General features: G+C 39.0%; 1 protein-coding gene and 1 long non-coding RNA gene across 2 annotated transcripts; both read right to left on the bottom strand.

Moving 5' to 3' along the window:
• Positions 1-174: 174 nt before the first annotated feature.
• Positions 175-11,824, bottom strand: LOC125273140. Its single transcript, XM_048198407.1, has 11 exons — positions 11,260-11,824; positions 10,731-10,844; positions 8,359-8,651; positions 7,585-8,068; positions 7,267-7,359; positions 7,009-7,188; positions 6,340-6,582; positions 5,914-6,153; positions 5,096-5,326; positions 1,503-2,200; positions 175-857 (listed from the first exon to the last, which is right to left on the bottom strand). Exons 1-11 carry the CDS (start codon positions 11,822-11,824, stop codon positions 183-185), a joined length of 3,816 nt encoding a protein of 1,271 aa, XP_048054364.1. The 3' UTR covers positions 175-182.
• A 7,286-nt stretch (positions 11,825-19,110) lies between these two features.
• On the bottom strand, positions 19,111-26,962 carry LOC125272067. The gene is made up of 4 exons (XR_007185759.1): positions 26,775-26,962; positions 26,083-26,144; positions 23,702-23,748; positions 19,111-20,149 (listed from the first exon to the last, which is right to left on the bottom strand). It is a non-coding gene; the product is annotated as an uncharacterized LOC125272067 (long non-coding RNA).
• Positions 26,963-27,958: the final 996 nt, after the last annotated feature.

Below are 27,958 nucleotides of genomic sequence, written 5' to 3'. Positions count from 1 at the left end.
GACGACACAGACACGAGATGACTGCAACAGCGGGTCTTTTTACTGAAAAACAACTGTTGATGACATCACACAGGTACGGATAGTAAAATCATTCAAAATACATGACACTTGTATTTGTATTTCCTCTTGTAGCTTTGTATCTCTTGATCTTACTGACTCATTTATTTAAGTGTGTCTCATAATCATCTTGGTGGGCCTTCAATTTCTGCTCTGATTTGCTCCTCTATCTCCTTTATCAATCTCTGAATCTCCTCTTGCATTTGTTTCTCCTTTTGTAGTTTCCTCCACGTTGCCTTATGTCTCATTGGTGAAGGCCAGGGGAAAAAGACTCTTCCAAACACCTCCTGACGTTCAACCTCTCGTCGTATCTGGTCTTCCTCTCTAAGTCTCATTGCTTTGAGTCTTTCTAGTAAAAAACTTGGTGGACCTTTAAACTCTGCTCTGATTTTGTCTTCTGTCTCCTTTCTCACTCTCTCAATCTCCTCTTGTCTTTGTTTCTCCTCTCGTTTTCTCTCCTCTTCTTCTCTCAGTCTCATTAACTTAAATCTTTCTAGTAAAAATCTTGGTGAATCTTCAAACTCTGCTCTGATTTTCTCCTCTTTATCCTTTCTCACTCTCTCAGTTTCCTCTTGTCTTTGTTTCTCCTCTCGTTTTCTCTTCTCTTCCTCTCTCTGTCTCATCTCCTCTTCCTCTCTCCATCTCATTGAAATAAAACTTCCTACGAAAAATCTTAGTGGACCCTCAAACTCTGCTCTGATTTTCTCCTCTTTCTCCTTTCTCACTCTCTCAATTTCCTCTTGTCTTTGCTTCTCCTCTTGTTTTCTCTTCTCTTCCTCTCTCTGTCTCATCTCCTCTTCCTCTCTCAGTCTCATTGAAAATAAATGTCTTCGTGAAAATCTTGTTGGAGCTTCAAACTCTGCTCTGATTTTCTCCTCTTTCTCTTTTCTCACTCTCTCAATCTCCTCTTGTCTTTGTTTCTCCTCTCGTTTTCTCTTCTCTTCCTCTCTCGGTGTCACTGAAATAAAACTTCCTAGTGAAAATATTGGTGGACCTTCCAACTCTGCTCTGATTTTCTCTTCTGTCTCTTTTCTCGCCCTCTCAATCTCCTCATGTGTTTGTTTCTCCTCTCGTTTTTTCTCCTCTTCCTCTCTCAGTCTCATTAACTTAAATCTTTCTAGTAAAAATCTTGGTGGACCTTCAAATTCTGCTCTGATTTTCTCCTCTGTCTCCTTTATCACTCTCTCAATTTCCTCTTGTCTTTGTTTATCTTCTAGTACTCTCTGCATTTTCATATGCATTTGCATTTCCATAATTTCCTTATGCAATATATGTCTCATTGATAAACCCAGGTGGTCAAAGACTCTCTCAGTCACCTCCAGTCGTTCCTTCTCTTGTTGTTTCCGGTTTTCCTCTCTCAGCCTCAATGACTTTAGTCTTTCTAGTAAAAATCTTGGTGGACCTTCAAATTCTGCTCTAATTCTCCTCTCTGTCTCCTTTCTCACTCTCTCAATCTCCTCTTGCCTTTGTTTCTTCTCTCTCTGTCTCTGCTCTTCTTCCTCTTGTCTGAATCTCTGAGCATCTTCAAACATCTGATTACTGTAGTGTCCTCCTCCATTCTGCTCTATCATTGTGTCAATCTTCTGCAGTAGATCATTCACCTGCTCTCTGTTATTCTGATCTTTATTGTTGAAGACGTGAAATCTGCCTCCACACTGATCAACTAGATCTCTTAATGCACTGTTCTCCTCAATGAGTTCCTCTACAGACTTTTCTTCTAGCAGATCTCCATGAGTGAAGAGAATGATGGAGTATTTTAACACCTCCTGTCCAAACAGTGTTTTAATCTGTTCTGCGATCTGCAGCTCATGTTCAGTGAATCTCATAATCAGATTAATTACAATGAGAAAAGCATCAGGTCCAGGACTGGATAAATAAACAATTTTCTCTATCTCTATCTTTAATTCTTCAGTGTTCATTTGTGTGTGAAATAATCCAGGAGTATCAACTACAGACACAGATCTGCCTGAAACAGTGGCATGAGCTTCTGAACATTTACTGGTTACAGAACTCGCGCTCATCACAGAGTCAAACTCTTCCTCTCCCAGTATTGTGTTTCCAGCTGCACTCTTCCCATCACCAGTTTTACCCAGAAGAACAATCCTTCTGGAAGTGTCTGATTCATCAGGAGCATCCATAAAATCTGTACAGTAGAGAAAAGATGTAAGCCTTGATCAGTTCACCTGCACGATAAAAACTGACATTGCAATTTAGTTTTTCCTGCCATATATATTGTGATAGGCAAACAGATAACTATTGAAGTACAGATTTGAATAACTATTTGGAAAGAATTAATAATTCTAGAATGATTGGGTTGATTTTGTAGGGAAATGCATCTGTAAAATAATAAACAAAAGCACAGATATACACTAGAATAAAGATATAAATGATGTAAGTAGTGCTTTATGTTTTTTTCAGGCAAGTCTAACACTTTTCAGGAATAGAAATTGAATATTCAAATGTAAAATAACCAGACCTGAACTATAATCAAGTCATGAAAATGAATAACGCCTTCAACGGAACCCCAGAAGGGACTTTGTTAGGCTTGCTGTGGTAGTATGCTTGATCATGAATTCAAAAGTGAAAGCAAAAGTGAAAAGGGAGCATGCGATTTTAATACTGCACATGTTGATAGTGGGTCTCTGATGCCTGCAAAAAACAAAAAACAAAAAAAAAAACATATATACATATTATCTATATATATTATATATATACACATATACACATGCATACACATATACATACACATATATATACATATACATATATACACATATACACTACCAGTCAAAAGTTTGGAATTACTAAGATTTTTAATGTTTTTAAAAGAAGTTTCGTCTGCTCACCAAGGCTGCATTTATTTAATTAAAAATACAGTAAAAACAGTAATATTGTGAAATTGTTATAATGTTACAAAAGATTTTATTTCAAATAAACGCTGTTCTTTCAAACTTTCTATTCAAAGAATCCTGAAAAAAAATATTGTACACAAATATTTTGTCTTGAGCATCAAATCATCATCTAATGACCCAACTATTTTAAGGATTGGGTCAACAGAGTGAGGATCCATCTGCAGCTTTTATTGAAATCAAGTTCACAGACACAATAATAGCAAGGATGAGCCAGTGGTAGAGACAGTGACAGGCAGTGAAAAGAGTAGGCAGCAAACAAACATACACAATCCAGGAACAGGCAAGGGTCAAGGCAGGCAGCAGAGAATCAGAAACGAGTAACAGTCCAATGTCAAACACAAGAAAACGCAATCCAGGGGAAACACTCAGAAATGTCAGACGGGCTAAACAAGACTTCGCATCAAGGTGTGGGTGCAAGTGTCTTTTATGTGTGTGTGAGTAAGTGATTGTATAATGGGTAGCAAGTGCAGGGTGATCAGTCCAAGGTATGAGAGTAAAAGGGAAATGGATTCCAATGTGTGTAGTCCAGGGTGGAGTGCCCTCTGTTGGCAATGAAGGCGCCCCCATTATGGGGAGTGCTGCAGACAGGGGAATCAGTTCAGAAACAGGAGGGCTACAATTAATTGGTTCGGGATAACCAGCTGTTCATACTGACAGCAGCGGTGGATCCTCCATGCTGGATGAAAACATCTGACGCTTGATGACAAGTTCCCCTGACAGAACAGAGGGGGGTTGTGGTACGACAACCACAACAAGATGTGACTTGACTCACAAATATCAACTGTGACTTGATTTGACTTGACTCATGAAGATCAGCTGTGACTTTACTCACAAAGATCAACTGTAATTTGAATTGGCTCATGAAGATTAACTGTGACTTGACTTGGTTCATGAAGATCAGCTGTGACTTTACTCACAAAGATCAACTGTAATTTGAATTGGCTCACGAAGATTAACTGTGACTTGACTTGGTTCATGAAGATTAGCTGTGACTTGAGTTGTGGCCACCATTTTGTGAGCGTGTACTAGCGCGGCTGCTATCATATGAGTAAGTGCAGGATCAGGTTCCTCCGCGACAACAAAAACTGACAATGAAATGGTATCTTATATAGTGTACACTACAGTACATGTTTTCATATTATTATAAAGTAATCAATTTGTTGACTAGAGGCTGCATTAGTGGAGAACAGCAGTATGTTTGCCGTCGAGTCTGAGAGGATGCTAACATAACATTAGTAGTACCTCAAGAGGTTAAAACAATGTGACAAAAACACCAACTGTTTAATGTCAAGATTGTTACCATTCATTTGCATTAGTTTATTTGTTCACTGTTATGCATTCATTATCCAGCGAAGTTGTATATTTAAACTGTATTCTCATCATGCAGCGACAGAAACATAAATCAGAAATGTATTTGATTTCAGTTCTTTTTTTAATCGGCATTGTAACACATATTTTGATTAGATAATCATCAAGTTTTCTAAAACAGGCAAATTATGTGTGAAAGTATACATATAGACCCATGCTATGCCTTTGTGTGTAAAGATGGCAATTTTTAAGCATAACTGTTTGGATTTATATGAAATGTTAACACTTTACAATAAGAGTGTTATGGTACAGAGGGGTCGGACACAGATGTTAAACAGGTAAGTAGTCTTTATTGAAACCAGTGAGCAGATATAGCAGTGCAGGAGTGAATACGTGGATGGTAGAGATGAATGGTGATAGTTACTGTCCTTTTGTGATTACAGGTTGGAGAGTCTTTGATATTGTTGAAGCTGGAGAACGTAGGAGACGTAGGAGCACTCACACGGAGACGAGGAACACACTGGGAGATCAGGAAACACAGGAGACAGGTAAGTAGCGAGCGGGGAGTCCTTGAGGTAAGCATACAAGTAAGTATAGCAAAACGAGACCAGACATGGAGTGCTGGGTGTGAGTGCTCTTTATGCGGGTGTTGATGGGAGTGATAATGATGTGCAGGTGGCGGTGATTAGTATTCTGGTGATTGAGTGCGTTGGGATTGGTGCATGGTGGAGCCTGACGTGTCTGTGACAGTACCCCCCCTCCACGGCCCGCTCCTGAGGGCCGAGGACCCCGGCATCGTGGTGATCGTCCTCTTCCACGCGGGGCAGGTCTGTCAGGGTGGTTGCTGTGGAAGTTCTGAAGCAGGTTAGGGTCGAGGATGTCGTTTCTTGAAACCCAGGAGCGTTCTTCAGGGCCGTAGCCTTCCCAATCCACGAGATACTCTAGTTGACCACCACGGTGTCGGAAGTCCAAGATCTCGTGAACTTCGTATGCTGCGCCGTCCTCCAGGATAAGTGGAAGGGGGGGTTCGGCGGCTGCCACGTCAGGCCCTGTGGAAGTGGAAACAGAAGGGTGGTGAGGCTTAAGCAGTGAAACATGGAAAGTGGGGTGAATGCGGTAACCTGGTGGAAGTTGGAGTTGGTAGGAGACCAGGTTGATCTGACGATGAGGAATGGGCCAATGAACCTGGGACTCAGCTTCCTGCAGGGCAGACGCAGTCTGATGTCCCGTGTTGACAGCCAAACCTTCTGTCCGGGCTGATAAACTGGAGTGTCGGAGCAGCGAAGGTCGGCTGTCAACCTGCGTCTGCGCAGGGCTCGTTGCAGTTGATGGTGTGCTGAGTCCCAGACCCTCTCGCTCTCTCGGAACCAGTAGTCCACCGCTGGTACGTTCGATGGTTCCCCGTTCCAGGGGAACAGTGGAGGTTGGTATCCGAGTACGCACTGGAATGGAGTGAGGCCAGTAGTAGGTTGCCGTAGGGAGTTCTGTGCGTACTCGGCCCAACCCAAGTACTGGTTCCAAGAGTTCTGGTGGTCATGACAGAAGGTACGGAGGAAGCGGCCGATCTCCTGGATCTTCCTTTCCGTCTGCCCGTTCGACTGTTGGTGGTATCCAGATGTTAAACTGACGGCCACACCTAGGAGCGAGTGGAAGGCTTTCCAGACACGAGAAATGAACTGCGGTCCTCTATCGGACACAATATCCTCAGGAATCCTGAAGTAGCGGAAAACATGGTTGAATAACAGTTCAGCCATTTCCATGGCAGTGGTTAGTCCTTTCAGAGGGATTAGACGACATGACTTGGAGAAACGATCGATGATAACCAGGATGCAAGTGTGCCCATCAGATGCTGGAAGGTCGGTGATGAAATCAACTCCTAGGTGTGACCAGGGTCGATTTGGAACGGGCAGAGGAAGGAGCTTGCCGGATGGTAGATGACGTGAGCTCTTTGAGATGGCGCACTCCCTGCAGCCCTGCACGTACCTTCTGAAATCTGCCGCCATGTTTGGCCACCAGAAGCGTTCTTTAAGCAACGAGAGGGTTCCATTGACCCCCGGGTGACCAGTGCCAAGTGACGTGTGGGCTGAGTGAATGGTTGGAGTGCGTCGTGACCGGGTGATGAAGAGCAAGCCTGGCGGGCAACCCGGCGGAGGGTTCGTGGAGGCATTGGAGGAGGGGATGGTCTCCTCCGACCACATGATGGGACTCACAATGAGGGAACTTGGAATGATCGGTTCAGGTTCTTCGGAACTTTCTTCTGGAGCATGAAGACTGGAGAGGGCGTCTGCTTTCACGTTCTTTGAACCTGGGCGGTAGGAGATGGTATAGTGAAAGCGGGAGAAAAACATGGTCTCTGGCTTGTCTCGGGTTTAGTCTTTTGGCAGCACGGAGATATTCTAGGTTCTTATGATCAGTTAGGACCAGGAAAGGATGTTTGGCTCGATGTACACCAATACAAACCGGTTGAGGAACTCCCGGAGCACCTCATGGATGAAATCCTGGAATACGGAGGGGGTGTTGACCAGGCCATACGCCATGACGAGGTACTCGTAGTGGCCGGTGGGTGTAATGAAGGCGGTCTTCCACTCGTCCCCCTCGTGTATCCGGATGAGGTTATATGTGCTGCGGAGGTCCAGCTTCGTGAACACAGTGGCACCACGGAGATGTTCCAGGGCTGCCGGGACGAGAGGAAGGGGATAACAGAACTTCACAGTTATCTTGTTAAGTGAACGGTAATCGATGCAGGGCCTCAAGCCTCCGTCCTTCTTTGCCACAAAGAAGAAGCTTGATGCAGCAGGGGACGTTGATGGGCGAATATAACCTTGATCGAGGGCCTCCTTGATGTACTCCTCCATGGCCTTCTCCTCCGGGATGGATAGAGGGTAGATCTTATCCTTTGGCACTGGTTCACCTGGAAGCAGATCGATGGCACAGTCCCATGGGCGGTGTGGAGGCAGCTTAGAGGCTCTCTGGGGGCAGAAGACATCACTGAAGGGGGCGTAACACTTAGGGATGTCGATGGAGCGTTTCTCTACTGGACTCTCGATGGAAGTTGCACAGATTGGAAGTTCTTTGGAGGGAGCTTGTGGAATGAGAAGTTCCGAGATATATTGTGAGAAACAGGATTCGCCCCACTTCAGGATTTCGCCAGTTCTCCAGGAGATGGTGGGATTATGCTGCTCCAACCAAGGGCGCCCTAGAACCACGTCAGCGGTGGAATCCTCCAGAACCAGCAGATGAATGTCTTCGATGTGTAGAAGCCCGACTTGCAGTTGAATGGGTCCTACCACCTGACGGACTTGCTTACGGCTGAGCGGTTTTCCAGTTATGGAACTGATCTGGTAGATGGTTGGAGACGGAGAGGTCTTGAGGCTGAGTTGCCGGCAGAGGGCGCCGGAGATGAAGTTGCTGGCTGACCCGGAGTCGAGGAGCACCACCACTGTAAGTGAAGTATCAGCAGCAGTAAGATTGACAATGGTGGTGAGTGGTTTCATTTTCTGAGTTGAAGGAAGAATGGCACTCACCATGGGACGAGGTGGTCGTGTGGGGCATGCGGAGATGACATGCCCCGGCGTACCACAATACAGGCAGAGGTTCAGGGTCAGCCGATTTTGTCGCTCAGCAGGGGTGAGACGAGAATTCTCCACCTCCATGGGTTTGTTGGCTGGTTCTGGGGAGCTGACGGGTTCGGACCGGCAGAGGAGTGAGGTGGGGAATGACTGGCCCTGGTGTTCTTGAAGACACCTTTGCAGTACGAGTGGCGCAGCAGATGGATAGCTGGATGAATTTCTCTAGGGCGATGGAATCCTCGTATGCAGCGAGATGCAACCGCACCCAAGGTTCCAATCCTTGGCAATAGGTAGTGATCAAAGCCTGTTCATTCCATCCACTTACGGCAGCCAGCGTTCTGAATTGCAAAGCATAATCATAAATGGACATTGAACCTTGTTTGAGATTGTAAAGTTTCTCACCAGCAGACGCGTCAGTAATGGGTTTCCCGAAAACCTCCCGGAAGTGGGAAATAAAGGCTGGATACGATTGAGTAATAGCGCCATGTTGTGACCAGATGGAGTCAGCCCACTTTAAATGCTTTGCCGCTAAGTTGAGAGATGAGGAACGCTATTTTGGCTGTGTCGTTCGGGTATAGGTGCGGCTGCATCTCCAGGACCAGTTCACACTGCAGCAGGAAACCGCTGCAGTCCTCTGCCGATCCTGAGTAGGGCGCTGATTTGGCCATGGGACTGGCGTAAACAGGTGGAGAAGGAGATGGGACCGTGTTGACGGTGGAGACTGCTGGTGCCGGTGAAGGAGAGATGTTTGTGGATGGCGGTGATGGATTGATGGTGAGAGTGCGGCGTAGCGCATCCACAAGTGCTTGGAAGGGATCCTGTTGGCTCATACTGGTTCAGCTGTTATGGTCCGGTCTTCTGTTATGGTACAGAGGGGTCGGACACAGATGTTAAACAGGTAAGTAGTCTTTATTGAAACCAGTGAGCAGATATAGCAGTGCAGGAGTGAATACGTGGATGGTAGAGATGAATGGTGATAGTTACTGTCCTTTTGTGATTGCAGGTTGGAGAGTCTTTGATATTGTTGAAGCTGGAGAACGTAGGAGACGTAGGAGCACTCACATGGAGATGAGGAACACACTGGGAGATCGGGAAGCACAGGAGACAGGTAAGTAGCGAGCGGGGAGTCCTTGAGGTAAGCTTACATGTAAGTATAGCAAAAGGAGACCGGACATGGAGTGCTGGGTGTGAGTGCTCTTTATGCGGGTGTTGATGGGAGTGATAATGATGTGCAGGTGGCGGTGATTAGTATTCTGGTGATTGAGTGCGTTGGGATTGGTGCATGGTGGAGCCTGACGTGTCTGTGACAAAGAGTCCATTTGTAACATTAAATAAGGTTAATAAAAGTATTGTTCATTGTTAATTTCAACATTTTAACATTTTAAAGTTGTCTCAGTTATAATGCACTATGTATTAACCTCAACGATCAATGAATAATTAATATATTAGTATTTTTTATATTTAAAAATTGCAATAAACATTTAGCCATTTTTTTAATTCAAAGAAACAAAATGTAAGACAGTTAAAACTGAACACAATTTTGCCGCTCAAACTGTTTAGAACAATACATTTTTTTAATAAAATTTTATTTTGCTCCTTTTATATTTTACATTTACTGTCACGTTGAAACACGGAGACAAAAGACAGTTCCAATTGCAGGGGTTGTTTAATAAGGGTAATCCAACAATCGTGAGTCCAAAAACAGGCAAAAGGTCAAAATCCAGAAAAGCCGTCCGTACAAAACAAGAACAAGAAAAACAAGAGAATACACAACGAAACCGGGAACCATACATGAAAACACCATAACAAAGGCAGAGACAAACCAGGTATAAATAGACAGACACTAATGAACAAACACAAAACAGCTGGGTGCAATGACGTGGGATAATCAGTCTGGGAAGTGTGTTATGGGTAATGTAGTTCATGGGGTGAAAACAGGAGTCCAGGATGGAGTGCCCTCTAGTGGCTGATTAGGGCACTCTCACTAGTGATCGTGACATTTACTTGTACTTTTACTTTTTCCATACTTAAGTACAAAAAGAATTTATATATATATATATATATATATATATACATACTCAAGTACAAAAAATATCACATACTTTATAACTTTTACTCAAGTAATATTCTAAACAGTGACTTTAACTTCTACCAAAGTCATTTTCTGGTAATATCTATACTTTTACTCAAGTATGGTTTTCGAGTACTTTATACACCACTGGTCCCAAGGCAGGCAGAGATCAGGGCAGGCAGCAAACATACACAATCCAGGAACAGCAGAGAATCAGAAATGAGTAACAGTCCAAGGTCAAACAAAAGAGTACAGAATCCGGGGGAAACGCTCAAAAAGCTGAAACAAGAATACGGAATCCAGGGAAAAAGCTCAGAAACACTTCAAACGACTTTGCATCGAGGTGTGGGTGCAAGTGTCTTTTATGTGTGTGTGAGTGAGTGATTGTATAATGGGTAGCAGGTGCAGGGTGATCGTGATAACTATATAACTGTGAGAGAATGCAAAAGCATTCTATAAAATATATTTTTCCCCCATCTCCTTTCAGTGGCTCCGTAGAATGCGTAACATCCCTACAAATTTTTAAAATAAATCAAATTTTAGTAAACCCTGCAACTGCTGACTATGAATGATATTGACTACATTGTGTCAGAGAAAACTGTGTATTAAGAGTTCAAATATCAAACCTTTCAGCAGATCTCCATGACTGAAGAGAATGGAGTATTTTAACACTTTCTGACCAAACAACATCTCAATTATCTGAGGAATCTGCTGATCCTCCTCAGTGATCTTCATGATCACAGTAAACACAATGAGAAACATGTGCGGTCCAGGACTGGATAAATAAACACTTCTCGTTATCTAACTTCTCACCTGTGTTAATCATTGGGCCAAAGAATTTTGACACCGGTACGAAAATCTTAGAGAAATGAGTTTGTTTTTCTTGTCGTCTCTTCATTAGTGTCTGCTTTGGTTTTGCTCCTTTTTCTGTATAAAAAGATATAAAACAAATTGAATACCATTTTAACATTCACTTAACTCACTGTGGTTGGACAGAGATTCAGCAGGTTACAGTCCTAGTGAGTGAAATAAACATTATAAACATTACACATTTTAAGCTTTTCCAGACACATTACATGCAATACCAATAAATGTTTTATTCTAGTCATGCTAACCTTGGGGAAAAATGTGTGTACAGAATTTACCATGTCATATAGGAGAAAAAAAGTATAATAAACCAAACTGTAATAAGTAAAACATTATAATACATATATCTCTATCTAATTCTGTCTTGCTGTGCAGCGGCATTTGATTCTCTGATAGTCTGTGAGAGCAGACTTAGTCACCAATGTGATAGAAGAATATTTATTTATGATATTTTGTATAGTGACGACTCACTCACCTATTGCATCTATTTTTGAAAGCAGCTCTGGAACTTGTCCATTAGGTCCTTTCTTCTTGTTGTTGAACACATGGTATCTCTGATCATATTTCTGAATGAGGTTCTTCAGTGGTTCAGTCTCATTGATGAATTCATCTATTGACATGTTTTCTTCCTCTAGTTCATCTCTTCCAGTGAAGAGAATCCAGGTTTTCTTCAAGCGGTTTTCTCCCAGCAGCTTCTCGATCTTCTCCACAGTTTTTCTCTCTTTTTCAGTGAATCTGTCAGCTTTGATGACCAGCAGAAACACACAGTGACCAGATTCACATCTCTGAAGAACATTTGCATATATCTGCAGAACCTCTTCTTCACTAAGCTTTGTGTTAAATAATCCTGGTGTGTCATAAACAGTGACCTGTTGTCCACAGACAGTCCCAGATTCAACAGCCAGATCTTGTGTGACAGAGGTGAAACTTTCTTTTGATTCAAAAACTTGTCGTCCCAGGATTGTGTTTCCTGATGCACTCTTCCCAGCTCCTATTTTTCCCAGTAACACCAAATTCAGACCTTCAATAATTTCTGCCATTTTCAAGTTCTGGTCTAAAGCTAAAAGTGCTGTAAGACAAAAATGAACACACATTTATCTAATATCTCACTGGTATTTCATTGAGTACATATAGGGAATGCTTTTAAAAGGACCACCAACTGGCCCGGAGACTAGAGCTGGGAAAATACAACGATGCATTGTGAATTGAGAAATGATTCTGGATCATTTCTGAGATTTTCCATATGTGGGTCAATGACATGCATTTTTTGGTAACTCTTTAGATTACAGCCAGGAAAGTACTGCATAATTACAACAAATTTACAGCGTAACTTTCAATAATTATAGCATACCTATAAAGCATACCTATAAAGTATAAAATATGTAAAGTCTAGGGAATAAAAGAGTAACAACCAGGAAAAGCAAGTAGAAAAAAACTATTGCAGTCTTTTTAATACATGGGAAAATATGCTTTTGTTTTATGTAGTTACAGGGTAAGTAATATGTAAATTAAAAACAGATTTGCAACACTTATTATTCAACTATTTATTTATTTTGTTTCTTTGTTTGTTTTTTAATCAACTTTTCATTTCAAATTCTAAAGTCCTGACAGAAAGTAACGCATTTTGTCCCTTTTTGTTGTTGTTTCTCTTGCTTGGCTTCCTCCTCCACTTGTTTCTCAACTGATGAATCTTCAGAAGGAATCCGATTAAAAGAAAATACAGTAGGCCTACACCCAGAAAGTTTCTCAGGGTTTAGGCTATTCATTTTTTCTCTTCTGACCAACTGTCACTAGTGCCTGCATGCATGAGAGTCAACTTTGTGTTCGACGAAGCATATTGTAATGAGCAATGTGAAGCTTTCATGGTGTTCTCATTAGAGATTCATGTGAAATTTGCGCGAGAACTGCCGTCTCTTTTATCTGTCTTGTTTGTTTCTCATTATCATTATATGTTATTCTGTGTATTTTTTGTGAGCATTAATTAAAAAAAAAAATAATGGGTTAAGTGAACGAATTTGATGTGAATAATTAGTTGTTGTTTTTTTTTGTTTGTTTTGTTTTTGCTTTTTTTAGTCCTTCCTTTTTGTCAAGTTCCTGCCCACACTCCAGTCCAGTAGGTGGCGGTAAATGCTCCTTTAGTTGGTTTTCCATCCGCCAATAAAATCAATAGAAGAAGAAGAACCCTCTTGGGGGGCGAGCATGGGGGTGAGGCCAAGAAGGCATTGTGAGAGGAAGGTTTTGTTGTGGTTCTTAAAAACTTTGTTCAAATCCCAGTTTAATTTCTAATCTGTTCATGTTCAAAACTAATTCGAAGGTGATGGTTGTTTTATGAGTTAAATAGCTGCACTTAAAGGTGCAATATGTAATATTTTTGCAGTAAAATGTTCAAAAAGTGTTATATATTGTTATAGTGTTATATACCAGTGTTATATATTTTGTTAATTTGAGTACTTACAATATCCCAAATGTTTCCAACTATTTGTAAATTGTGAGGAAATTGCAATTTTAACCAAAGCTCCGGGACGTGCGAGGAGTTGCTTGTCAATCATTCCCGTGTTACCCTCGGTTTCTGGTTTTATTTTGTAGAAACCATGGAAACACCAAAGACGCTTTAATATTTACATGTTTTAATAGACAAGGGAACAACTGTTTTGATACATTTATAGACAAAAAACGAATTGTTGTTATATAGCTCAACATGTTTAGTCTTATTGTTTAAATCTAATTTTCTTGATTTTTTTTCTTGGCTTTACCATGCCTCAGAGAAAAACACTATTTTGTGAAGTAGCTAACATAGCATAATCAGATGCAGCTTTATTTTTAGTAATACATAATTTTCTCCATCATACAGTACATTTAAAATTAATCGCATGCCATTTATCAACACAAGCCATCAAGCATTTAATATATTGTAAAATCGATCGATCTTACTGCAGTGTGCAACAATTCAAGGAGTTGAAATGATGGTCATTGAGAACTCGAAATCTATTAAACGTGTTGATTTCAAATATCAACAATGTCCAACAGCGTGGTTCAAATAATATATACTGCACCTTTAATGTTGGCCAAACAACATTTAATTCAAATGTTCCCTGAATCTGTAATGCTTGGCCACTTCTTTGCGATTCAAATGCTACAGCCACTGCATTTATTGAACAAGAACATGTGGACATCAAAACTTTCAAACTCACATTGAGGGTTTAAAAGTGGGGTAAGTTATTTTTCAAAAACACTGTTTGGAAGTTAGTCAGACCAACACAACAACAAATGTGTAGCAAATCAGAATTAAGGGGCGTATAGCGGTCGAGGAGAGAGAACGAGCAAGAGGGAAATTTAAAGAAAGACTGCAGAAAGAGAGATGACAATACAAAAGAGAAAAGCTCAGAAGAATATCACTGGAATGAAGGGAAATGACTGGGCAAGCGCTTTAGGACCTACGTTAATATTAGAAAAGTGTTCCAGCACTGGAGAGAGCTAAGCGGGAAGGTCTGAAAACAGAAGTGGAGGCTGCTTTGAATTCACTGAACACGCGAGTAACACTGGGTTTGAGTGTCATTGATTGTTTGGAGCTGCTGTGCTGTTGGCGACTAACAACAAACACTTGTATATATTTACCCTTGTGTACTGTATGTTAATTTTCAGTGCTTCCTTGTCATTCGTTCATCATCTGCACTTTATTTTTTCATGAAGCATTTTGTTGCATGTCAACTGTGATAAACAGACATCCACTCTCTTATTGCATGTGTAACAGTGGACAGATAGTGAGAGTTGTGCACACTGATGACCACTAGAGAATACGGTGTTTAGCGTCATTGCATTTGACGAGCTGAGGTCGAGGCTGACTCAGTGCAGGGTAGTTAGAATCGGAGGGTGAGTTTTGGAGGCAGACCAATCAAGAGAGGGGTGTGTTTGTTTGGGTTGATTTCAAATATCAACCAACAGCATTTTGAAATATTGCTTACCCCACCTTGAAACCTTTATTTTGAAATTGTGATGAATAGTTTGCATATTTAGAAACATATTGATTTATTTTCCCATGTTGGCATAGGTTTATAAATTATTCGTTACAAATCTGGTGAAATGGTGCACGTTGCGTTTCCAGATTAACGTTATAAGCAACCTAAACCCACAACATATGCAGAGCAGTGTTGACAATTTAACGATTTTGTCGCTAGATTTAGTGACTTCCCTGACCCTTTTGAGACATTTTTCAAAAGAAATTGTCTAGCAACAAATCTAGTAACTTCTTGCAAAAACCTTATCTAGATTCTGAGACTCGCCCACTGATCTATATTTATCTTTAAATAGATCAGTGGACTCGCCAGAATGACGTCATCTAGCATCTAGTTTTAGCTACTTTCCATTGAAAGAAGTTGGCAACACTAGCCACATTTCCATTACAGATTTGTAGAACAGTATTGAATGTATATTAACAGGAAAATCTTGTGAAATAAAACAATTTTAACCTCGTTACACAAGGAAGAGAGGAACGAGGAGTAAGAAAGCTTCCTCAGGAGCTATGAGCGAGGATGAACAGATGCATCTAATACACAGCTATTAGTTTCTATTATGTTAATTATTAATTGTTAAAGGATTAGTTCACTTTTAAATAAACTTTTGCTGATAATTTACTCACCCCCATGTCATCCAAGATGTCCATGTCTTTCTTTCTTCAGTCGAAAAGAAATTAAGGTTTTTGATGTAAACATTCCAGGATTATTCTCCATATCATTCATTTCAATGGGCACCAAACGGTTGAAGGTCCAAATGGCAGTTTCAGTGCAGCTTCAAAGGGCTTTAAACGACACCAGACGATACCAGACGATGAATAAGGGTCTTATCTAGCGAAACGATTGGTCATTTAAAAAAAAAATAAAAAAGTTTAAGTTTTATAAGCACAAATGCTGGCCTTGCTCTTTTCTCCGATGCGCATTCGTGACGTCACGTAATACGCAATTACGTTGAAAAGGTCACGGTTGACGTAGGCGGAAGTATCGAGTCAGTGTTTACATTACAAATGTGCGGAAGGAGGATCGTATACACATATTCAAATGTCTTTGTGTCAGTTTATTGTTTAACCCTTTGAGCGGTACGTTCCCACATATGGGATGTTTATTTCTGTGCCCCTGGGCGTACGGTTCCACATATGGGATTTAGAATGTTCAGCGACGTCACATAACTGCCAGATTCAAACTGTGCTTTCGCGCTCTGGCTGCGAGACGGACGCGCGCTCTCTTGTCATCACAGCTATGCAGTGTTTTCAGCCACATAATGTTTCTTTTAAGGTTTCAGACATTTAAATACGCATAAGCACCATTAAACAATACATTTGGAGTTTATAAAATACACACTGATGTCAGACGTCAGTGGAAGCATCAATAAACAGTGAATTCAAATATAATTTGCCGACATTTATTCATATCAGACACACATAATGGGTCTAAGTAACTATAAAGTTTACTCTCTTATTCTTCCAGTTCACCAGCCACTTACTTGCATATATTTCAGGAGAAACTGATGTATTCACCTGCTGTAAATCAGACTGACAGAACTCTGTGAACTGCAGTGCAAACTAAGATGGCGGCGCCCATCTCGCATTATAGATCAAGATAAAGATCATTTATAAAGGTTTTTAAACGACAAAACACACTCACTCACACATATTTGAGAATCGGAATATCATATAGTTGAAGACATGTAAGCAAGTTTGCGAATATTTTAAATAAAAAAGGAAAAACAAAATAATAGTGATCCATCTCTCATACAGTGTTATTGTGGCTACGTTCAGCGCTCGTGACACGCACGCGTCGCCATGGAAACAATAAGGGCAAATGTTCTAAAATAAGGGTCGCCTTAAAAAAACTCACTCTGGCGGTCAGTTAGAATATTTTAAACTCACGCTTGAAAGGTGTGCGTATCCTGGGTGTTTTAATATTAGAAAGCCTAAAAGAAAATTTTTGTCAGGACAGAAATTTGTGACTTTTCATAGATTTCCTATACACAATCCTCCTGAGCGAATGAAACTATTACGTGACGTCACGAACACGCATCGGAGAAAAGAGCAAGGCCAGCATTTGTGCTTATAAAACTTAAACTTTTTAATTTTTTTTTCGCTAGATAAGACCCTTATTCATCGTCTGGTATCGTCTGGTGTCGTGTAAAGCTCTTTGAAGCTGCACTGAAGCTGCCATTTGGACCTTCAACCGTCTGGTGCCCATTGAAATGAATGATAAGAAAAATAATCCTGGAATGTTTTCATCAAAAACCTTAATTTCTTTTCGACTGAAGAAAGAAAGACATGGACATCTTGGATGACATGGGGGTGAGTAAATTATCAGCAAAAGTTTATTTAAAAGTGAACTAATCCTTTAATAGATTAATACTATTAGTAGATGTCAAACTTTAAGTGTTACCAGATCACTCGAGGCTCAAGTGCAGCTGATGCTAAATAGATCAACAATATTACAATATACAAATAAGATTTCCTTCGATTACCCCATCCTTGTTTTCTTTTCTTGCATCCTCTCTTTGCATCTATGGGGTGAAGCTGAGGCAAGAGGAAAGAGATGCATAAAAAAAAGAAAAGAAAAGCACCCCTCTCTCATCTTCTGTAACATACTACACTACCAATAAAGAATGATATGACTGTACATCAAGTGACCTGTAAATGCGAAAAAAAAAAAAAAACTGTTTCCATTGCAGTTTTGCAAAATATTTCTTTTTCGAATTGCCTGAAAAACCACCTCATGTGAGCGTGAAAACTTGTTTGCTATATATGGGAGTTTTTGCGAAATTGACGTTTCCATTGAGTGTATTTTCTTGAGATGCACCGATACCGATAACAGAATCGGGCTCGATACCAAGCTCATGTGCTTGTACTTGCACTCGTACTCATAAAAATATCCCCGATACCAAAGACCGATACCTCAAGTGATGTAACTGACAGAATTTTCTGTGCACAGAGATACTGATGGCAGCAGCAGGAACAATGTCAGCCTCAGAGGTGTGGAAATACTTCAAAATTAATAATGACAACACACACATTGCGAACTGCTGCTTTCAATCACAATTCGTTATCGATTAGTGAAGGCGGGATAGGCGGAATTGTGCTGAATGACACAGACCAGAAGCGCTCTCTCTCATTCTTGTCCGCGATTCCAGTTCTCTCAGGGCCTGTTTACACCTGGTCACTTCATGCATTTTCTCTGATCAGATATCTGATTTATAAAAATGATTGCATTTACACTTGGCCACAATTGTGTCTCCACAAAACAGATAGGCTATAAATCCGATCTTCAATTCTTGCGCTATATGCAGATTTCATGGAGTTCAGGTCTCCGAAAGCAACAAATATGAGCTGCGTTTTATTGACCATTGGCTAATTTCAAAATCAAAGACTGCAATAGGAGAGAGTGTGGCCACAGCCCTGGTAAGATCATTCAGTCCAGGGGTCTTAAACTCAAATTGGCTGGGGGCCGTTTCAGTGATTGACACCACATTTGAGGGCCATTTTAACATTCAAGAGCAAGAAAGCGCAAAATTTAAGAAAATTTACTTTCCTTTGCATTATTTCTCATTTACTTCAAATTTCATTAGGCCTACTAAAATATTTTTATACCTATACTATAAATATTTTATTTGCCATACTAAATGTAAACAGCACTGTCTCTCTTATTGTTACATACAGGATTAGTTTTTAACATTTAGTGCAAATATTTTCCCTTACTTTATTTTAGCTTAAATAGCATCAAAATCTTGCACTGAACAACACTGTACTGAACAAATGCAAACCCTGAATACATTTGTACACCATTATATTTCTTTCCAGACACCTGCAGTGCTTCTGCTCACACACAGCTGAGCCACATTTGCTCAAGATGCCGTTTGAGCACCGGTAACGTTTATTGAAAAAAAGTGTTTCATTGGATCAAAGTTAAAATTTTGTGTCAACTTGTTACATCTAATTACTTTACTTTTTATCAACTTTAAATTTTTACTTTGAAAATAATTAACTGCATTACTTAGCCAAAGCAAGAAGTATTTTTGAATCAAATAAAGTTAAGTTTTACGTTTAAAGTTTTTAATGAAATCTCAAATTATACTTTGTCTTAATGTTTTCTCTTTGTATTAACTTAATTCTTTTACTTTACATCTAACCAAATAACCAACCAAATACAATTTAAAAAATTAATGTAATATAAAGAAATGTATTTACTTTCAGAATGTGTAATTTTATCATCTGTCTATGATGAATGACTTCAAGCATCAAACTTTTGACAATTTATTTTGTCATATTATATTTTTTACAATGTGTACAGTATCCTCATACACATTCACACTGCCTAACAATGTAAAAGTTATTAACCTGACAATTTGTCATAAAACATTTCTACAACATGTATAGTATTGTTATAAAAACACATACTGTAACAGTTTTTAGTATCCATATACATAGAAACACTGGATACAATGTAAAATCACCAAAAGAATCAGTTATGGTTTCGAAGAGAAACATGCAATCTTTCCATGAACAGTCAATCGGAACAGACTTACACAATCAAAACCTTAGGAATTCTGTAATCTTTCCATGAACAGTCACTTAGAACTGACAAAACAATCAAACATTTAGAATTCTTCTGAAGTTAAAACAAGTTTGGCCCAAAAAACTGCTTTAAAATGGGCGGTGTAAAACTAAACACTTTTAATAAAACACCAAATTAGCCAATGGTAGAAAGAAAAAATAAAATGTCTTTTCACCTTCATGGAATAATTTACCCAAAAATAAAACTTATCTCATAATTGTCATAAAATGTCTCTGTACCAAATTTAATTAAAGTTAAATACTTGAATAGCTTAAGGATGAGTAAACAACGTAAGAACTTAAAAACTATTTAACTTACCCTAGATAAAACACAACTTAACCAAGATAAAACAAATCAAGTTTAGTAAACAATAGTACAGTTGACTTTGTATGAAAGGCTTTATACAGTCCAACATCTTCAAAGAAATTTACCATCAGCAGAACACTGTAGCTGGGTCAAAGGAAACAAATTTACTCCTGCAACTTTAAAGAGAAGTTCTGCACCCTTCGGCTCATCTGCTTACTCTCTATGTCCATGAATATTTTTTGAAAGGCCTCAAATGTATATTTGAGTCCTTCAGGATATTTCAAGTTCAGTGCATAAATGAGTCCAAACATTATGGAACAGGCACATGCAACAGAGGGCAACTCATTTACTACTTCCACACCATCCATGACAATGGAAATGTCCAGTGCACAACTAAGAGCATCACTTTCACGGATCACAAAAAAATGCCATGGTGGTCTTTTCAAATTCTCTCACTGCTTCCTCCCTCTGGTCAGCCTAAAAACATACAAGAACAGAGAGTAACTGAGGGACTGTGGAAGAAAAATGTATTACAAAATTTAGTTAGCTTTTCTACTGTGGAGGTCAATATAGAGCCCAAACGTCTGTTGCTAACTTTCATTAAAATACTGTCATTTGTGTTCAGCATAAAAATAAAATTTGTACTTTTTATTACAAGAGTAGAGTAAATGATGACAAAAATTTCATTTTTGGGTGAAGACATACTTTTACACTCTCTTTGGCTTTGAAAATGCTTTGAAACACTTAAACACTTGTACAATCAAACGCTCCCATGTGTTGACCATTGTAGACAATCACAGACATATGTGTTGAGTGCAGTACCACAATGGCCAATCAGAGGCATTTATCAATCTACTCAAGTGTTCAAAATGCATTTTTGGGTGAACCAACCCCTTTTAAAGGAATAGATCACATTCAAAATTCTGTCATCATTTACATGCCCTCTTGTCATTTCAAACCTGTATGAATTACTGTCCTCTGCAGAATTTTGAACAATGTTCATAATAGAACAGCACAGGGGGCTCTAACAACATTCTTCAAAATATATTCTTTTGTGTTCTGTGGAAGAAAGTCACACAGGCTGACGTGTAAATGATAACACAATTACTTGAACTACTTTAAAGCGATACATCACTACCAAATCACAATTTCCCCACGTTTTACGCACCCTCAAGGCTTAAGAAGAGCTTTGTTAAGACCACAATCTTAAGACTAATAGACTAATTTCTTATAGACTAATCTATAAGAAAGACAAACAAAGTAGACTTCAAGAAAAAAAAAAAAAAAAAAAAAAGATTTTACTTTGAAAACTAGTTGTAAAAATACATATACACACAAAGCATTAAAGGTGCCCTAGAACGTTTTTTTTACAAGATGTAATATAAGTCTAAGGTGTCCCCTGAATGTGTGTGAAGTTTCAGCTCAAAATACCCCATAGATTTTTTTTTATAATTTTTTTTTTAACTGCCTATTTTGGGGCATCATTATAAATGCACCGATTCAGGCTGCTGCCCCTTTAATTGCTCACGCTCTCCGCCCACAAGCTCTCGACTCTATATACATCGCATAAAACAAAGTTCACACAGCTAATATAACCCTCAAATGGATCTTTACAAAGTGTTCATCATGCATGCATCAGATCATGTAAGTATAGTATTTGTTTGGATGTTTACATTTGATTCTGAATGAGTTTGATGGTGCTCCGTGGCTAAAGCTAACATTACACACTGTTGGAGAGATTTATAAAGAATGAAGTTGTGTTTATGAATTATACAGATGTGCAAGTGTTTAATAATGAAAATAGCAACGGCTCTTGTCTCCGTGAATACAGTAATAAACGATGGTAACTTTAACAACATTTAACAGTACATTAGCAACATGCTAACGAAACATTTAGATAGACAATTTACAAATATCACTGAAAATATCATGCTATCATGGATCATGTCAGTTATTATTGCTCCATCTGCCATTTTTCGCTGTTGTCCTTGCTTGCTTACCTAGTCTGATGATTCAGCTGTGCACAGATCCAGACGTTAATACTGGCTGCCCTTGTCTAATGCCTTGAACATGGGCTGGCATATGCAAATATTGGGGTCATACATATTAATGATGAACCAACCCCTTTTAAAGGAATAGATCACATTCAAAATTCTGTCATCATTTACATGCCCTCTTGTCATTTCAAATCTGTATGAATTACTGTCCTTTGCAGAATTTTGAACAATGTTCATAATAGAACAGCACAGGGGGCTCTAACAACATTCTTCAAAATATATTCTTTTGTGTTCTGTGGAAGAAAGTCACACAGGCTGACATGTAAATGATAACACAATTACTTGAACTACTTTAAAGCAATACATCACTACCAAATCACAATTTCCCCACGTTTTACGCACCCTCAAGGCTTAAGAAGAGCTTTGTCAAGACCACAGAGCCTTTGTTAAGATGAGCATTTATGGTTAAAACATATATACACACTGTTGGAGAGATTTATAAAGAATGAAGTTGTGTTTATGAATTATACAGACTGCAAGTGTTTAATAATGAAAATAACTATGGCTCTTGTCTCCGTGAATACAGTAAGAAACGATGGTAACTTTAACCACATTTACATTAGCAACATGCTAACGAAACATTTATAAAGACAATTTACAAATATTACTAAAAATATCATGATATCATGGATCATGTCAGTTATTATTGCTCCATCTGCCATTTTTCGCTATTGTTCTTGCTTGCTTACCTAGTCTGATGATTCTGCTGTGCACATCCAGATGTCCTGCCCTTGTCTAATGAGTTGAACATGAGCTGGCATTATGCAAATATTGGGGGCGTACATATTAATGATCCCAACTGTTATGTCACAGTCGGTGTTATGTTGAGATTTGCTTGTTTTCCGGAGATCTTTTAAACAAATGAGTTTTACATAAGAAAGAGGAAGCAATGGAGTTTGAGACTCAATGTATGTCTTTTCCATGTACTGAACTCTTGTTATTCAACTATGCTGAGGTAAATTCAATTTTTGATTCTAACAACAACAAAAGGTATAATTAGGGCATCTAAGACATTTTCAAAAACACTAAATACTAAAATCCCATGGTAAAAACTATGGACAATTCAGTATAAGTCACTTACATTTTAACATTTTTCTTGTGTTTCTTGTGGTGTTCCACAATCTCTTGTCTGTGTAAGGCAAACATCTTTGTCATTTTTTCTCTGATTGTCAATGCATTGTTTCTTTTCTTCACTTCCTTTAAAAGTACCAGGCACTCAATTTCAAGGTTTGCTGATGTCTCTCCAGCAGGTAGGGATGGGATATGATTGGCCTCACCACGTTTAGGTCGTTTAACATTTTTTGCTGGAAAAAGCATGGTCTGAAGCTTCAGTTTTCAGAGAATTTACCAAAAACTCAGGGCATCTTCATTTTAAGTCTCTGTGTCCACCCATAGCACCCATTGAAGGATCCTTTTTCTGCTAAGCAAGGTTGTTTTTTGATAAGTGCCTCTGAAACTTCACAGAAGTTTGCACTGCTGGGATAAGATTTATACTTGTATATCTCATCACAAACCTCCTCCAGAATATCAGACTTCATCTTTGGAGTGACAGTCAGCTTGTTCCGTTAGCCTTAAAAAGAGCATTTCCTCTATAATTGGAGTTAAATTCTAAAATATTTTAAAAAATATTAAATTATTTTGGCCACTGTTGATTTCTTGTAGAAACTGTTTCTGAGCCAGGGGGTGAGAGGATGATTGTATCAGTGTCGCCAGAGCTAACGGAGGACAGAGCATCATCATTAGACTGGGTCCCATCATTTGTTTGAGCAGTTAATGAGTCTTCGTCTGGCAATGGGATAATCTTTAGAGTGCCAAGACTCTGAAGTCCCATGTTTGTCAAATTTACAAATACATCCCCAAAATCTTTGTCCTGATACTGTTGTCTGAATCTACCATTTAATTCAAAAGATTCCCTCACTTTTTCAATGAGCTCATCCACTGATTCGGGAATAGTTAAATTATCTTGACTCACAATCACCAAAAGCTTGGCAGATCTTCTTCCCGACATGCCAACAGATTCTGGAAAAAAGAAAATAAATAAGATTATATACATTACAAGTAATAGATAATTGCTAGACATTTACATGTTCACTACATCTTGTGCACCTTTTTTTTTTAGAATTTATAAACAATTCTAACCTCAAACATGTATATATCTCTTCAGAGCCACCATGCGTCTCCCCCCAATTGTGTACTGAACAAATGGATATGGGTCTGTAAGGTCATGGTGCTCTAATTTGATCTTTCTTCATTCAGAACATCAATGGGAAGATTAGAAACATGTGATACTTCCAATCTTGGTGTAAGAGCTGCACTGATACAGATGATATGCCATATGAAACTGATGTCTTTGTGACAATGACAGGAGCACATTCTTGAAGCAGTTGGTGTGACGCACAACTCTTTTAAAGAAGCTATGCTTGGCCTCGAATCGCATTGTCCACAGAGCAACCAGAGGGCCAACTTTCTCAATTAGCTAAGGATAATGCTCCAAGTAGTGGTGTTGAAACAAAAGTTTAGTCTCGGGGAAAATCTTCTTGGAATCTGATTCTATGCTCAGATATCTTGAAGGCCAGATATGCTGTAGAAGCTTTGGTGTGTGGAGGAGCGACAACAAGATCTACAATATCTTTAAATCATTTAGAAGTTGCCACGCAGGTTCATTGGCAGGCACTCGGTCTCCAATCAAAAAAGGAAAAAACCTCAACAGGCTCCAATTTTCATGGGCATTACCCTCTACTGTTCTTCTTGCAGAAAATGTGAGAGGAACAGTATGTGGATTATTTGTTCTGGATTGCTTTATTCAGGTGTTCCAAGAGAAATACTTTTTAGATGAAAAGACTGTCAAGGACAAAGCCATCTCAAAAGGGGCAATACCTTCAAAGAGATCATGCACAATATCAGCTGGGAATCCTGTGCAAATATTGAAGTGTGATAATTTTTCTGAAAACACACACCCCCCTTTCACACCAAAATGGTGAGGCAAGTCATTATCTTTCATAAACTGAAGATGAGCAGAATGTAGTTCTTCAGTTCTGATGCAGAATGTTTCAAATCCAACTTCTTGAGTCTGGTATTCTTCTTTCTCTGCTGTACAACATCTGTAGACATATTTTCCAGAGAAATCCGGCAATACTGTGAGTACCAAGATTGTCAGCAACAATACATTGAACTGTGCCCTTCACAGTCTTGCCCAGTTTTTCAATGAAAAATCCATGTCTTTCCAATGTGACAAGGTGATCAATCAATGGTTCCAGCACTTTGTCATACCCAAAACGCTTAACATCACTGCTTTTAATTAAAGCAGCTAAATTTATAGCAGACAGGGATGACTGACATCCTTCATGTAAATTGGCTAATATCCAATAAAAATGTACTGAAATGTCCTTTCATCACTCTGAACAAGCACATACTCTACAGGCTTTACTACTGAAAAATAGGCTTTGTAGTATGCATTCTGTTTCCATGTAGTGGAAAGTGGACCTTGCTCTCTGATTGGTGTTTGAATTGGATGTGACTGGCAAAGAAAGGTGGCTAACTCACCTACAACAACTTTATCAGCCTGTAAATTATGTTCCTGCAGTACCTGGTGAATAGTTTGATTAACAACTGGAACTGAAACTGTACTAATTAAATACTGCAACTCCTGCAAACGGTCATCAATGGCCACACCAGGTACAAGAAAAACATGCTCTAACTTTAATAGGACTGAGGCTAATTTGTGCTCTATAACTTTGGACAAGTCTTCAGTATTTTCTGTTATTACACCAGATGATGTAGGTTCATCAAGTGAGACATCTTTGTCTGATTCAGTGTCATCTTCTGCAGAAAAATTAGGGACTGGCTTCAAGTCCTCTTCAGAGAATGATTTGTGTTTTCTTGCTTTGTGCGTTCTAAATGACCCATAAATATTGGTTTTGTATGAGCACCCACTAAAAACACAAGGAACAGTTTCATTATTTTTCAGGTGCTGCCCAATGTGATGGAAGTAGTCTTTAAAAGATGATGTGTGTTTGTATTCACAAAGCAAGCATTTATAAGTTGTCAATGCATCTTTTTGAGGGGGATGCTGAGGATGCCTCCTTGACACATGGCTCTTCAGAGAACTCCAAGTTATAATTAAACAAGGACAGTCTGAATAAACACAAGGATAAGGATGCTTCAAAATTCTTATGATCAAGCTTAAAATGCTTGAGAAGCTCAGAACACTTGGCTTTGGAGACACCACAATCTTTGCATTTCCACATTGAGTTACTTGCTAACGAGAATGGTGAGGTAGAGCTTAGGAGAGATGAAAAATAAATAACAAAATTGACCCTTCAAAGCAATAATTAAAAGGTGCAAATTACTTACGTTTTTCATGTGACTGGATTTTTCAAAAACATGTCCTAATAGTTTTTCAGCAGTACCCCATCCTACAAAAGAGAAATAACAAACTGTCTCACATAAAAGTAAACAGACGACTTCTTTACCGGGTATGCTGGTTGACGCGATACGTTAAAATAAGTGTTTAGGCACGTCACTAAAGACGTGTTTGGGCCTTCATGTAAAGCTAACGTTGTGTGTTAACATTAATCATAAATGAGAGACCATACAAGTAGGCAGAGCGAATACCTTGCAAATGTATCCTACAAAAGAGAAATAACAAACTGGCTTATTATTATTTCTTCATAATAAACCAATAAAAATCATCATAATAATAAAGCTTCATAATAACGTTAAGTCCATACAAAGTGTCTGTAGCGTGCATGTACTTTATACATGGCGCCATACAGTATTGCACTCCAGCATACACGAAACAGTCTCTATACTACATTTCAATATCAATCCATCTAACCTCAAGCAGTTTACTTGTATTATTATTATTATTTTATTTCCACTCAGTTTAACATTGTGATGAGGGAAAATTGTAAACCTTCTAGCCGAGTTAGAGCCGTCAAACTAGTAATACTAACCGTATGTAAAACAGTACAATGTAATATTTTATGAAATCATACATGTATAATGTTAATAATACGCCCAAACGTATGTTTAAAATTACTTACCAATTTTCTTGATTCCAGTTTTACCACGCCGAGTTCATCCATGCGGTGTAACAAGATGGCGGAAAGCTGAACGTCCTCACGCACTACCATGGATGACGTTAGAAGTCACGTGACAATGGGAAGCAATATTTTTTATTTAATTTACAGAAATTTACTTTACACTAAAATATTTTTAATTTAATTTACAGAAATTTACTTTACACTAACAAGACTTACTTTTAATTTAAATCAACCAAACTTTTTACATGTTTTGAGTTAGATCAAGTATAACTTCTTTGGAGTAATGACATGCCTTGTGCACTTTTTTCAGTGTAGCATCGGATGCATTTCGATGGTTTAAATCGACGCTCACGACTTGCGCAAGTGCTTTTACTGTAAGGCCGTGTGTCCACCAAAGCGTTTTTTCCAGCTGCTAGCGTACATTTTCAATTGTTTTCAATGGGAACGCCGCGTTTTTTAAACACCAGGAGCGTAACGAGGCGCTGAGCGTCTTTTTCACGCTCAAGCGCTGAGAGCTCGCCGTTTTTTACTGGTCGCCTTGACTTGAAGAATGTTCAACTTTGAGTAAAACGCTGCGCTCATCACTGTCACTTTTTAGCCAGCTGTCCAATCAGAGTGGAGGAGGGGCGGGACAAATACAACACCGGTGTTACAATATATTCGGTTTCTGAAATATTCTGTTCCACTGAGGTGGTGCTTACGCAAATAAACATGAGATCCTCCTTTTGTGGGCGTGTCCTTGAGAGAATACGCAAGCAAATGGAACTGAAAATATTAGTACATGCTCCTCAAATTGCAACTGTTTAATAGATTAATTCGAAAAGGTAATAAAATATTCCTTTGAATATACCTTTGGAACTTTGTTTTGATGACAGTCTTCATGCCAGCAGCTACTTAAAGAATGTTATTTTTGTTTAAAAAAATATAATTATGATAGGAAATTATAGTTTAGTTTCATTTTATTTTTAAATTATAGTTTAGTTTCATTTTAAGTTTGACAAGGCAGGATATTGCAGCACAAAACCCTGAAATGTGTGAAACATAACACATACTCAAACAACCTTATGTTGGTCTACCTGATTTAAAACAATTTAAAAAGCAGTCAAATAAAATAATTCTGATAATAATAATATCATTTATTTCTGTGAGGTAATACAGCACAAATGCACATAAAAAATAAACAG

Source organism: Megalobrama amblycephala, linkage group LG7 (assembly GCF_018812025.1).
Source record: "Megalobrama amblycephala isolate DHTTF-2021 linkage group LG7, ASM1881202v1, whole genome shotgun sequence".
Classification (NCBI taxonomy): Eukaryota; Metazoa; Chordata; class Actinopteri; order Cypriniformes; family Xenocyprididae; genus Megalobrama; species Megalobrama amblycephala.
Note: the sequence above shows the minus strand (reverse complement) of the source record. Positions and strands in the feature narration are given on the sequence as shown.

Excerpts from the sequence above, each read along its gene's own strand:
- LOC125273140 (XM_048198407.1), bottom strand. The coding sequence starts at position 11,824 with ATGGCAGAAATTATTGAAGGTCTGAATTTGGTGTTACTGGGAAAAATA. Across the intron at positions 8,652-10,730 it reads TGGCCCAATGATTAACACAG|CACTTGTGGATGCGCTACGC; the intron begins GTGAGAAGTTAG and ends ATCCCTTCCAAG. Across the intron at positions 7,189-7,266 it reads TAAGTGTTACGCCCCCTTCA|GTGAACCAGTGCCAAAGGAT; the intron begins GTGATGTCTTCT and ends ATCTGCTTCCAG.